This window comes from Python bivittatus, unplaced genomic scaffold (assembly GCF_059951505.1).
Source record: "Python bivittatus isolate LINGU-HERP-01145 unplaced genomic scaffold, Pbiv_v1 ctg000590_np1212, whole genome shotgun sequence".
In the NCBI taxonomy this organism is placed as follows: domain Eukaryota; kingdom Metazoa; phylum Chordata; class Lepidosauria; order Squamata; family Pythonidae; genus Python; species Python bivittatus.
This window is the reverse complement of record NW_028277086.1, coordinates 14,309,704-14,324,568: the sequence shown is the minus strand read 5'-3', so window position 1 is coordinate 14,324,568 and position 14,865 is coordinate 14,309,704. Positions and strand designations below refer to the sequence as shown.

General features: G+C 39.0%; 1 protein-coding gene across 2 annotated transcripts in view; it reads right to left on the bottom strand.

Moving 5' to 3' along the window:
* Positions 1 to 1,777: 1,777 nt before the first annotated feature.
* SAMD12 (sterile alpha motif domain containing 12) overlaps positions 1,778 to 14,865 on the bottom strand; it is a 207,910-nt gene continuing 194,822 nt past the window's right edge. For both annotated transcript variants that reach the window (XM_025163490.2, XM_007423339.3), the window contains one exon: positions 1,778 to 7,128. In XM_025163490.2, the coding sequence (XP_025019258.1) occupies positions 7,063 to 7,128 (66 nt within the window). In that variant the 3' untranslated portion in view covers positions 1,778 to 7,062. The remainder of the gene's footprint in view (positions 7,129 to 14,865) is intronic.

Genomic DNA, 14,865 nt, shown 5'->3' with positions numbered 1-14,865 from the left:
AACGTCCTCCCCAGGGAGGTGTCCCTAACACTCACTTTAATATCTTTTTGGTGCCAGACAAATGTATTCCAGTTCCTCGATCCAGTTTTATAGTTTTTTCAGCTTGATTTTAAATGCTCGTGTTATACTGGAACAGCAGTTTTTATGAGAGAGAGAGAGGGAGGGAGGGAGGAGGGAGAGAGAGAGAGAGAGAGAGAGACAGAGAGAGGGGTAGAGGTAGCAGTATGGTGTAGGGATAAAGGTGCTGGACTAGGAGTGGTCCTCCCTTAGGCATGGAAGCCAGCTGTGCAACCTTGGGATAGTCATGTCCTCTCCGGCCTAATCAATATCAGGCTTCGCCACCAGTCAGCCGAGAAACAAAACCTCTTGTTGCATCATACAGTTTCAACTAAATGAGCACAGTACAAAACAAGTAGATTCTACAATCGTATAAGACAAATGCTAAGAACAGCAACTCTATACATTAGAATAAATCATAGCTGATGCTCTTGAGTCTTGACATATTTAACATAGGATTGGGGTTTTAGGTTCTGTTCTCATTCCTTTGTTTATCTCGGAATAGATTCATAATGCAGATACACAATGAGAGCCAGTGTGGTGTAGTCATTAAGGTGTTAGCTAGCAGTAAAGAGACTCAGGTTCTTGTTTTCCTGAGAGCAAGGATTCATTGTCATATTTCCATCATTGTAATATTCTTTTCTTATACAGTATTCAGATAACTTCCTAAGAGAAGGTTCATGGCAGCCAGGAAGAGATGGCTGGGCACTACTCATTAGCTTAATTTACAGACAAGATGTCACCGACTCAGAACCCTGTTCCAGCAGTGTCTGCATTCAGTACTTTCTCTACATAACCATTCACAAGATTGCCCAAAGCCACCATGTTTCTTTTGACAGGACTTCTATGTCTTTAACACTTTCTGAGCAGGCAGATGAACGCACATACACAGAGATGTCATGCACAATTTTTGCCAGCAAGAGAGAGGAGGCAGACCCTGAAAGGAAAACTTTGCAATCATACCAGGAAAAGCTAACTTCTATAACCTGTTTATAATTAGGCACCCCAAAGTATCAAAGCCCTACTACCTATTTTCAATGTGTGCCACATGCATTAACACACATAAAAAGGAACAGGGCTTTGATGTCTGATCATGCCCACCCTTTTGATACTGTTTACCACCTTCCAAGCTGGATACCCCTGCTATCATCTCCTTCGGTATGTCCTGGGGCTGGGCAATACAAAGCACTATTTAGAGCAAGATTGGACAAGATATTTCAAATCTAGGTATTTGCAACCTACTTTTCCCAGCTTTTGAAATGAAAAACTGATATTCCAGCCATGGTTTCTTCTACTCACATCAAAATGATGTATGCTTCATACTTGGGTTGAATTTCACATGCAGCATTAAATTTAGCTTTGAGGATGCTGAATAAAAGGCCAGAAGTAGTCTTGCCTTTTCCTCACCCATTAAGTTAGGGATCATATGATAGAGGTTCAGAGCACCAGAGATAGGAAGGCCTTGGAATTGAGTGTACAGTATAGGTTTAAAGGGCATCAAGTGTCTTTGTTCTGCTAGCACCAAGTTTGGAATTGGATCCAAATGGGGCAGATCATTACCAGTTGGGTTAATATAGCAGCAGATAGATCCTGGAGACTTTGTCTTGCTGCTTTCTTACGTGAATAAGAAAGATTCGAAAAGTACCGAAGATCCCCTGCTCACCCTGTGAAAAAGCATTAGAAAGAAATGAGTGATGCCATTAACAAACACATACACAGTAACTATTCAGACTTTTATTTTAATTTCATGGTAGTAAGGACATTTTTGCCCAGATTGCATGTCAGAGTGCATTCTATATTGCCTGAGGCCCATGAGAAATAAACACTTCCCATTGGTCATTTTAAGAGCCCAGAATCAAGAACTGTTGGTTTAAATGAAATAATGTGCTCTTACTGAAGTTAGAAACTTAAATCAGAGACTTAAACATAGGCTTACGTCTTTCCTGTGGAAACCACTGGGACATGGATGTGCTTAATTCTGTCCTAAAAGAAAGCAGTTGTCAACAATGATAGCAGTGGGGCAGAAGGAAGTTTGGTAGAACTTGAAGAGACATTTTAGAAGCTTATCCACCTGAAGTACAAGCAAAATGTGGGCTACTGTAATGTAACCCAATGCTTAGTCCTAGCTTTGGGTAAAAGTAATACCTGAGAAATTTTGTAGATCTGAGGCCTATATAACAGTAAATAATAGTTGCTATATATTTTGGTAATGAACACCATCCTGTAGGGATGCACAATCATAATCATAAAGCAGAATAAAATGCTTAATACAGAGTTCTCCATCCTGGCACCCACTTCCGAGATTGGTAATATAACCCTCAGAATTTATAGTGAATCTGATCAGTCAGAACTTCAAAATGTACATTGGGCACCCTGGATTTCCTCAGAAAAATAAATTAATAATTATTTGTCTCTGCATTATTGGATGTGTTCTCTAGTTCATGGGTAGGCAATTATGAAACCAGTCCATTGTTTATATAAACTGAGAATTTGCAGGGCAAAATGTACTCCAGTATCTGCTACAAGATTCAAATGGTTAAGAGCAGTCATGTAGGTAAGTGTGAAAATCAATGCACAATCAGACCAACGAGTAGCTATGGCAGCCACAGATGTTGAGAACTTGGAAAGGACTTAGAAAGGAGCAATACTAGTGCCATAATGAAAATTCTATAATGGGGGGATAAAAGAACCAGTTATGAGAAGATTAAATGGAAGTTCAGGTGAGATGCAGCCACAATATTCAAATATTGGGGAAAAAACCCCATGAAAATGGACAACAATTATGCTGAGGAAGAGAACAAAAGCATCAAGCTTCACTGTGTGCAATGATGTTTCTGCTTTTGCGACATAAATATATGAAACTGAATATATTGAATAAGATCATTGGTCTGTCTAACCTAGAATCATCTCTGCCAACTAGCAGGATTTCTCTGAAACCTTAAGCAGAAAGTCTTTTCTAGGACTACCAGATCTGGAATGCAGAAAACCAGAAGACCACCAGATGACACCAAAGTTTTGATGTGCCATCAAATCATTTTTGACTCCTAGTAACCACATAGATAGACATTCTCCATGATGATCTATCCCTCGCCTGATCTCTTAGGTTTTCCAACAATGCACTCACCGCCTTTGTAGCTAAGTCCATCCACCTTGCTGCTGCTTGTCCTCTTTTCTTTCCCTCCACCTTTCCCAGCATTACAGCCTTTTCCAGAGAGCTAGGTCTTCACCTAATGTGTCCAAAGTAGGATAATTTGAGCCTGGTCATTTGTGCCTCCAGTGAGCACTCTCGGTTGATTTGTTTGATGATCCATTAGTTTGTTTTGTTGTACTGTTGTACTGTGGCTGTCCACAGTATTCTCAGAAGTTTTCTCAAACATCAAAAGCATCAATACTCTCCCTATCTTGCTTCTTCAAAGTCCAACTTTCACTTCCATAGAGTGTTACAGAGAATACCTTGATTTGCACAATTTTGATCTTTGTAGGTACAGACACATAATGGCATTCAAATATCTTTTCCAAGGCCTTCATGGGTCCTCTACCAAGTGCTAGTCTGTGGTGTAGAGAAACAGAAAAATCTGTAACCTTGTACTGCCATCTAGTCGTTATTCTGATTTTTGCAACCCAGATCTGATAGTTCTAGTCTTTTCCAGTCCTACTACCTGAGATTCGATTAACTTAAGTTGCTGGTGATTGAACTTAGGACCTTCTTCATTCAAAATCTGTATTCTGCTCTGCCCTTCCCAATAGTCAAATTTAACATTATTCTTTTAGGCAGGTTTCAGATACCAATCCATTGAAAATTGAGGAGGAATGGGACAGATCAGGATTCTAAAATATATGAATTCCAGATGCTGGAAGCACAGAAGAAGGTTTTAATGCCTCTATGGTTCCAGAGGCAACTAGCAGATCAGAGTCAGAAAGACTAACTTAGAGTGAGATCTGATCTAGTAGAGCTCTACCTATTTTCTTGGACAGTGTAGTCTGCAGATGGATTGTTAAGAGAAGAAGCTAATTAAAGGAGCCTGTATACACAATAAACAACTGGTGAAAGAAAAAAGTGCTGAAAAAGTGTGTTAAGAAAGTAGTAATTCTATTGAGGCACACACAAGTAGGTTTGTCACCACAGTTGATAATAATGTGAGGCACTGATTGTAGATCTGGTTCTTTGTGAGAGTTTAATATGGTGACTGTCTTGTATAAAACTAATGGCCATTGATTATTTCTGGAATATTACTTTAATCCTATTGCTCTTTTTCCTTGCTACTTCCCTGCTCTAACATAAAAGACTGGGACTTTTTAATGTTTGGAAGTATTCTTCTCCTTCTTGTAATAAAACATACTATCTTTTCTCTATGAAAATTACAAATGGTGGAGCCTCATAACTAAACAGAGGTGTCCACAGGGCATGGTAAAAAAATAAAGTCAAGAGGGCACCCACAACAGTGCCAAGCTGCCCATTTTTAATGTGTGTCACATGGGTAACACACATAAAAACCGAACAGAGCTTCAGCTGCAGTGTCACGGCCCCTATCTTGACATTTTTTAAACCATACTTAGTGGATACCCCTGTATCTAAAGCGGTCTAATGTCATATGCTGGCAATGCATTATGAAAACCTTGACAAATAATCGTAACAGAGCAAACTTTTTCATTGAAAGTAGATTAGCCATAACAATGTTCTGCCAATACCTTAAATCTGTCTTGACATGACTAACTTTGGATTTACCCCTTTTGTGAAGGCTTTTGCAAGCCACTGATTGGAACATCTAGAGGGAGCAACCTTGTAAACTCCAAGACTTCAAGAAAGCAAGCAAGATGAATGGTCCAAAATCCATGTAGGAATATAAGCTGCTCTTCTCTTAAAATAGCTTAAGGTACATCTTGAAGCACTGACAAGTTGAAAAGTATGAATTGCACAACAAAGGTGTGTGTGTGTGTGTATGAAAACCACACAAGTTTATAACAGTCTATCAAGCAGGAGAAAGTTCAACTGAAGATCTGCCATTGCTTGATTTAGGGACAATTAGGATCAGACACTTGTTTTCTATGGATGCTATCAATATTTTTTTGCTAGAAAGAGTTTTGTTCCCAGAAGAAACCAAAGGACAAAAGTATATTGGAAAGCACTGACTCAGAATTTGTAGGATGAAGATTAAACCACAGCCTGCTGTGTTTTGGAAACCTGGAAAAAGAATAATGGAGAGCAAAGCTCATTTTGGTTGCAACAGTCTTAAGCCAGCTACAGTTATGTGGAAAGTAAACATTTCATTTCTGCTTGAAGCCATTTATGAGAGCAAGAAAATGGACTCAGGTGTAAAGCAGAGGGTCAAGGCAAATTCAAAAACGTAAGATCTCTGCAGATACCTATCTGTAGCATAAATGCTCCTTAAGTGCACTATTCAAGATGATTGAGATTCCAACATATCCTTGGCCTGTGAAATTTTGGCTTGCTTGCTCTGGCTGATAGCTGTTTGAAAAAGAATTTGAGGTCAATATGGCACACCAGATTAACAAAAAAGGTGAATCCCAAGACTGAGCTGGATGTCAATGGAAGAAAATGTCATTGGGCAGAACTGCTTAAGAACGTACTTGAAAAATTGGAATTGTATTTTCCAAAGAAACTAGGAAAGTCTTGATGGGCAATCTCCCCATTTCCCTACAAAGAGTTGTGGTCTTCATTCATTATAACATTTCTGCTTTATGCCCCCCCCAAAAAACAAAAAAAAAATAGATTTTTCTTATTTTCAACAAGAAGTCACTTCTAGGGGTAAAGATAAATATAACAGTTATACAGTGTATAACTTACAGTGTTCACACCACAGTGTATCACCAGCAAGTCAAAAGCTGGATCTGTCACTGTATTTGTCCTACTTCAGATGAGGAAAGGAAAAAAATAATAAAATAGTTTATGTAGTAAGACCGTAATTATTTATCAGTTCACTATTCATATTTTTGTCTGTTCTATTGAAAACAAGCAAGCATTTAAAACAGCCAGGAATAACGTCACCTATACTAACCAATCAGCACTTTTTACAGCTGGCTTTTGCTACAACTGTGTAGTAGAAAATATTCATTTCTACAGCGTGCAATGAGAATGTTTTCAGATTGGCCACATTGCTACTGAAATGTTACATCTATCTTCATCATCAAAAGCGAGTGGTTCTTGCAACAAGACAGCAATCTTTATATCCATTATTTTCTTCTCTATTATTTAACATGCATCAAAGTAACAGAAATATAATCTTACTTGTAATTTTGGAGAGTAGGTGCAGAAAGGGAACATACGTGCTCTCATTCTACTACTTCTACAAGTGAAGAGTCAAAATAGCCACAACAATGTCCACGTAAGTTACCAAGCCAACTTTGCTACTGAAGCAATGCACATGGTGAGTCACACAAGGTATAATCCCAATGTGGATACCTGAAACATTCCCATAGCACATCAAATCTGCTAGAATGTCTGTGTGGAGATCATGTATGGAATGCAGATACTGTAAAACAGAATATCATTCAGTGTATCACTAAACACAAAATATTTCTAAGTTCCTATCAGGGAATAGGGAAAAGGAATATCTGCGAACCCTTGGATGTGCAGAACTGGAACTACCTGTCCCATAAAAACATCATGCAATCTGCATATATAATATAATCCATTAGTTGCCATGCTAAAAACAAAACTAAATCAAACCAAATCCCAGAACTTTTAGTGAAGGTCACAGAGAGTTCCCTAATGGGAATATAAAGTTTACGCACAGTGATGAAACTGGAAGCAGTTTTCCGGTGTAAAAAATCCACCAATGATTAGGTGGAAAGAATTATATTGTTGGTTATATGCCACGCTGGAATTCCTTCAGGAAAACAGGGGCTATTCAGAACTTATCCTCTTAACCAGATGAATTGGATTTGGGTCCAGTTCTTGGTGGCTGTTTTCTTCTGGCAGTGTCATTTCTTATGCTTCTTTTTAAAAATTATTATTTTTATTCTTTCAGATGGAAAAGTTCACTTCTAGATCATCTGGCAGGACAGCAGCTTTAGAGGTTGGTGATGTTTATGGAGAACTCTCTGTTGAGGCTGTTAAAAAAAAAAGAGGAGGGGAAAAACAGTATTAATTACAAGCTGACCTTGAATCAGCTGCAACATATTGTGGTTCAAACTGAGCAGAGGGCTGAATGGTCCCTTCCAACAAAAGTTTAGACCTGCATTAAAGCTAAGTGCTCCCAGATAATTATTTTTCCCATTCTACCCCTACATCCCCCGACACATTAGAAGGCAAAGTCTTCCTTAAATTAAGCACAACTCCTGGTGACTGCAGGACATGTCCACGTTGTCTTTTTGGCACTTCTAATCTACCTTCAGAGCTGGGATTTGTATCTGGTTTCCAGTTCAAGAACTTTTTTTTTCCAAGATCAGCTGTGGTCCCCTGCCATCTGTTTTGACTTGGGACCATAGCTTGAGATTATTCTCATTATTAATTACGTAAGTAGTGCATTAGATATAGATCACATCAGAGGTATTTGAATGGATGTTCCAAAGTTATTAGAGTAAGATTCTTCTTCTTAATACAGCTTGGTGTTTAATACTTTTGTGACCTCAGAATACTTTCTGTGACCCTTGAAATCAACTCCTCCTTTTTTGAAGACCAGTGAGATGGTCTCACTCTCAGATCCAATCATTAATCAATCCCAAAGAACTCTATTTTTATTTCTCTTGGCTGCACTTTCTGCAGTGCCATATCTCAAAAGCTAGAGCATTCAGAGGACAGCCAATGGGTTCTAATGCAAAATGGTCTGTTTCCTGTGCTGTCTTTGTGAACCAAACTTACTACTATATTTTTACAGAGTTATTCTTATCTGCTTATTATTGAATATGCCCCATCTTCCTGTTTATACCAACACTCAAGAAGGCTTACACCAATTAAAAAAAAATCAAAACCTTAAAATCAGTATCTTAGACTACTTAACAAGGAAGAACTTGGCAAAGGGATTTGTCTTTGCCATTATCCTAACTACTGTGATTTTTCCCCACCAACCTGCCATATTCTCCTTTCTTTGTTTCACCCAGGTATAGGTTTATATCTTTTGCTATGTAGTTTCTTCAGTTGTCATTTTTCTTTCCACTTCAAAGCACTCGTCAAAACTGATGTTTCACTGGTATTTTACTGGAACTTCCATAGACTCCATTCTGGTTAGAGATACAGTACTTATCCTAGTCTTGGCTACCTAATTTGATTCCCTGATTGATGCATGAGATCTAAAGCTACAACAGCCATCAGTTTCTGCTTGAAGACCTTTTATGAATTCACCCAGCCTTATGGTTCTATTTCCAATTTGTTCTTGCTGTTAAGACATTTTGGCTAATATTCAATTGGAATTTAAGTCCAGGAGCTCTAGATCTGCCTTTGAAGACCATGAAAAACAAATCCTGACCCCCTTTAATATGATAATCATAAAAAAAATCCCTCTAACTAGGGTTAAAAGCAATCAAACTTAGCATGTTGTGTGAATGCATCTGCTAGTCCTTATCTACCCAATTATGCATGTTGTGTGAACACAGCCTTTTAAAATTTGAAGAATGCTCTAATGGAGGAAAGCAATAGGAAACCACATCTGTATTGTTACTAAGAAAACTACATGGACATGTCCATAAAGTCATTTTTATTTATTTATTTATCTATCATATTTATATAGCCACCAATCTCACACAAAGTCATCAGGAGTCAAGCTCAATTTAAAGGAGACTTCACCTTTATTGTAATCCACTTCTACAAGGTAAATGTATACAGAGTTGTTTTTTTTAAAAAAAACTGATTAAAAAAGATAAACTCAGTGAAAACTTTTTTGAAGTAAACAGTTTACAAAACAAAAAACACCCTTAGGGGTGGTAAGTATAATCTTAGAAGTAGCATCCTTCCTTCTCTCTAATGCAAAATGCCCCACGCATCGAATGCTATTCCTCTACAGCTATTAGACAAACAGACAGAAAAGACATGGGAGATGATATATTCTCCCCATTGATTTTGAGTAAGAAGCAGATGCCATTCAGTTATTTCAAAGGGCAAACTGTCCCAGAAAAGTTAATGAGGCACTAACTCTGCTGCAAGAAAACCTTGAGAAAGTCCTAATCAGAAAAGGATAAAGTGTTTTCTATACGAGCATTCCTTGAGGCATATCAAGTGCATTGTCCATACCCTGACTTTTAAATGTCTGATAAAAATCTTTTTTTTCCCCTCAGAACTAGAAGAAATAAGCAATATCCCTGCAGTTTCCAAGGATCCTTTTCTAACTGGTTCTAAACCAGAGCGAGCAAAGAAAACGTTCCTTCACGTCCTTCCAGGATGTCAGCCTTCTGAGAGTTGCCCTGTTGCATCTTGCCACTAGACTTTTACACAGCTCAACAAAGAGGCATGTTATTAATTGGTGGAACATTTCAGATGATGGCTAAAATAAGGGCAGTTGCCAATTTTCGAGAGCAAGTTAAACACTGACACTTCCTTTTGCTTTTGCAAACTCCCCCTCACCCAGCAAGAAATGTACAATAAACTGTAATTAGACACTCGGCCTATAAGTGTTCTATATATACACTGTGCTTGATAAGAAATAACTTATAAATAAAATATACGCTAGAAAAGCCGTGGATCCCAGCCTGCCAACAGTAGCTCAGCAGGAATAGTGTTAAGAGAGTTAGTGCTTCAAGCAAATGTGGCTGCCTGCCAAGATGCCATTGAGAGACAGGGCAAAAGCAAGAACGGTTCCGGGTTCCAGCAATTTCCCACGGGTCACATTAAGGTTGAGGTTCTTCTTGATTCAGATTTTCACTGAACAGCGGAATGTCAGCAGGAGGAGGATGCTCAGAGCTTCCTGTGTTAAGAACACTCTGCCAGCAAGTACAATTTGTACCCCTCCTGTGTGCAAATTGAGATATCTCTCCATGCATTTTTAATTTCATATCATTCTGACAAAGCAATCCCCTAATAAGCAGCATCAATACACAAGTTCAAAGGTGGTTGTGAACAGCTCAACAACTGAACAGGAAAGCAGTATGAAAATGAAATGAGAATATTTTATGGAGCAGTTCAAACTGCTATATCCTAGAGAGAGAGACAGTGGTATATATAGGTACTGTAGTTGACAAGTTCAACAGAATGGGAGCTTGACTTACCATGATGTACCTTTCTGGTCACTGGAAGATGGACCTGACAGAAAAGGATTAATTCCACCTCTTCTAGTTAGAACACAGGGCTTAAGACCTCTTACTATTTCATGGAGAATACCCTTTCCCTTCAGACACCTGCATTGACTTCAGCTGAGAGGTTCAACTATTCCTTTATAGTATATTCAATAATCATAAGAAAGCTTGCAACTGGTATGACATACAGGAATGGAAGAATAATGTGTAATGGTTGGCGATCAAGCTGACCTGAAAGGGCTACACTATAGCAGTATTTCCAGGGCGGATCAATCAAACCGTTTATAGCACTCTTTGTATCCCATTGCAGCCCAAATCTGGTCAAAGAAGTCAAACATTCCTATATTGCAATGTTTTATAAAGATAGATGACTTTGCCCAGGTAGCCACCCTAAAAATATCTATAAATTGCACTCATGCCATTAAGACTATCAGTGTACCTGCTCTCTTTACAGAGTGTGCTGTGAGTAGAAAAGCGGGGGGGGGGGGACTACCCACCTGCTAAATGTGGAGAAGGAAACATCTCTTTCCTGATTCCTCATTTTGTACGAGACACAAAATGATGAGCTCTTTGCTATTTTCATTGAGGTAGATTCTCAGAGCCCTGCACACATCTAGCTTGAGCCAGATGCATTCTCTGGAAATATTAACGTCTGCTTTCCTCCTATTTCACTTTTGTTAATATTTGTTTTTAAGTACCACTGCCTATTCCATGCCCATTGGCTATAGCAAAGCATGACATGCTGTACTCTTTTGGGGTTCAAGAAGTTGGTTATACAGCTTATGCCATCCCTTTGCATTTTCTCCATGACCATCAATTTTTGCTAGTTACCCATTTTGTATTGATTTTCTCTCTCCTTTAGAAAATAATTGACATGGAAAACAACACAGAGCTACATATGATGCAGGTTCTCAACAAGCCAGTCTTTTGCATTTGAGAAGAAATCCAGGGCATTTATGCCCAACAACAGCTTTTGGAATTTACTTGTTAGCTTCTGCATTTCTTCAAATGCCAAGACACCAGTTAGAACCAATTTTTGTTGGATAGAATCTTTTATCAGTTGAGGCCACGAGCTTTGAAATAGCATGAATCAAATAATATAGGACTCTTCTGTGTTTTGCAAATCTTTTTTTGAATGTGTTGGCAGTAGTGATGAAGACATTACCTGGCTATCTTTCAAAAGCATTGAAGTCACAGGATGCATCAGACAGCTTTATTTCATCATCAGTTGCCATTCCCAGAGACACACTGTTGATATTAAAATCAGTTCCATCGTATTGCCTTTGGTTGTCTACTACAGCTCTATTCCCCAAGCCAAACTACAGAAAAACCTTGTCTGTTCTGAAAACCTAGAGCATTAGTCCTAGTCCTTTAGCCTTCTTTGAATACCTTTTATTTTGGCTCCTTACATTTCTGGCTGACTGATTTATATTTGTAGTGGGGCACTGTGAGTGTGAGGTAGAAAAGTGCTATGTAGCTTCTTTCTACCATTCCCAGATTAATATCTATTGTAATATGGTGCTTTGCCCGTTCCTCTCACCATATGCACACCAAGGGATTCTGGAACTTTTAGTTCTTGAAATAACATGTCACATAGGGAAAGCATAAGTCCCTCAAATTACAAATCCTAAAATTGACTGCACAGACACATTTCATCTAAAGAAGGAACATGAAATGGCAGTGACTCACAATTCACATTTTTGCTTGTGTTTCTAACTGGCTGTAGCAAATCTCACAGTGGAGACCTTTAGTAGGAGATCCTTTAGGTAGGATATAACTTTCCATAACTTCAAGCATAACTTACAACTTTGCCCTAGCCACCTAGGTTAGACACTATGGTTTGCCAAGCCTTGGTCAAATGTACCCTTTATAGCCTCGGTATAGTGGTTAAGGTCAGGGGTTGTAAGCCTCCGGTTCAAGCCCATCCTCAGTCATGAAAATTCACTAGGTGACTTTGGGCCAGTCACAATCTCTTAGCCTAGTCTTTCTCAAGGGGTTGTTCTGCAGGCAGTGGAATGAAGGGGGATATTCAGCTAAGCCATCCTCAGCTCCCGGAGAAAAAGTAGGATTAATTCAAAATATTATAAATTAATATGAAATAAAGGTGGCCTAATACATTAGGTGTATTAGAGAAATACAAACCAAAGGATCATTGAACAAATCATCCAGAATTCTCGCTCAAGGAACAAATGACGAGGCTTAAATTATCCTACTTTGGACACATTATGCAAAGACTTAGAGCTTTGGAGAAGGCTCCAATGCTGGAAAAGGTGGAAGGAAAGAGAAGAAGAGGATGACCAGCAGGAAGGTGTGTAGACTCCATTACAGCGGTGATGGGAGCGCAGTTGAAAGAGCTGAAAGACCAGGTTAGGGACAGATCCTCATGGAGAAAATCTATCTACGTAGTCACTAAGAGTCGACAATGACTTGATGGCATGTAATCAATCAACCAATACATTAGGTGTTATTTGCATGCATTATAGTTAAATATTAAGACCATAACAACTAAAAACAAGAGCCCAGTGCTTGCCATTTATCCCTTGAGAACAACAACAGGGTGTTAACACTACGTGGTTATATACACCATTGCCTCCATGCTGTTCTTTGTGAAACTGAGAGAAATTTTCATTTTAAAAATGGTGCAAGCTAAACATTCAGGGAATGCTATGTGGAAAACATGCCTACATTTCAAGTCCCAGCTATAGCCCTGCACTCCACAGAAGAGGACTTTCAATTCACTGACAGAACTAAGGGAAGTCAGATGCAACTCAAGGAGGTCAGGTGTAATTGGCTGTAACACTCGGTTAAAGCAACCATAGCTAAGATCTTGATCATCTCCTGCCAGGAGGAATAAGTAGCCCTGCCCAAGATGGGCCAGAACTGAATGGGATTAAGCCATCTGCACAGGCTCATATCTGTTACCTGGGACCCCATGTTTATATCAGATGTGGATCAGCTGTGGCCCTTAATTTCTCAAAATTTTGGTGGAGTGGACATGACCAGATCAGTGGCCAGGGACTGGCTGCTAATATGTCAATTTCAGCAGGACTGGCCTGTCTTCCTAGGAATTCGAGATAAATATGAAACTTTTTGTTTTACTGTGAGAATTACAACACTGGAAAAGTGTGAGCACCCTCAGGGATGGGAAAGAGAAGCATAATTCTTTCTCCTTTAATTGCTACATTCTTAGCAAAAGTTGCTTCTCCAAAACTGCTGCTCCTTTGCATTTTGAAAGAAGTTCCCAGATTTCTGATAATGCTGCTCCCATGCTTTCAAAATCACATCCTAAATAAGAGGTTCAAGTTCTCAATAAGTTGGCTCTGCTGCTTTTTGCTGGTTCTTGATTCAGCCAGAGCAGCAGATAAGAAGATCGTAGATCATAAAGAGATTACTGCACTGTGTTTTGCCTTAGCAAAAAGAACTGATCACCCTCAATCATTCTGATGCAAAAGTACCTTTAAAATCTACATTTGGAAATTGTTGCCTATTTTTTAAATCAAAATGAGATTCCTCATCTGGCTGTGTGTGTGGTGGTAGAATACTGAAAAATCCAGGAGGCTTTTCTTGTATGCAGGTGCCAGGCAATCTAACCCCACAGCCTGAAATTCTGAGATGAAGCTCTTTGGGCAGAATGAACATCCTGGCAGATGCTCTCAGCAAGTCGCCTTTTGTAAAGACAATTAGTCAAAGGTTATTGCAGCTGCTCTATGAGCCACAACTGGCTTGCACACAAAACCATCAAAATGGAAATGTACTAATACAAATTATGTTCTCTATACAATATCCTCAAGTAGAGCAACAAAATGACTCACAATCCTCATTTTCCTGATGAAAAACACTTTTTGGTGTGTTTGTATCAAAGGAGGAGGCTTTGATGATTTTACAAAGGTAAGGCTAATAAGAGAGATGGAAAAGGGGGCAGGAAAAACACCTTGACCTTTTTGCAGAGACCACTGTCTTCTTTTCCAATCCCCTGGCTTAGAGACTGCTGTTGTAAGAATCACATTTTTGTATTCAAGCCAGGAGGATTTTAAAATACTCTGAAGGCAGAGGGTATGGAATGAAGAAAAGGGAGATTTATGGTTTAATAGGCCACAGAACGCATCACGGTGCATTCTGCATTCATGCTGCCACTCAACATTAATTACTTAGATATAATGTTCATGGTGCATCAAATTATTGTAATGTTTATTTCAGCTTATGGTGATGTACGCATCTGATGCTGTGGTATCTTCTCTATCAAAGCTCATGCCAGAAAGATATGCTCCTTAGAACAAGGACAGTAAAATTCTATACATGTCTACCTAGAATTGCATCTCACTATGTTATTAGGACTTACACCCTAGTACATGAGCAGATTCCCAGCCTAAGGTGCTAAAAGATTCTTCGCAAGAGATGGCACAGATTCCATAATACAAATCAGATGTAATGTGTGAGTTTCCCTGCTAATGCTCCCCTTCCATAACCTGTACAATGCCTCTGGAGTGGCTGGCATTACTTCTTTCGATTGAATTGAGGAATGTAGAAATGATCTGGTGGAATGATACTGGAGGACAAAGTGAGCCCCAGAGAAGAAGAAACAGTGGCACTTGTCACACAATTCCTTTTGCCCATTTCTACTGT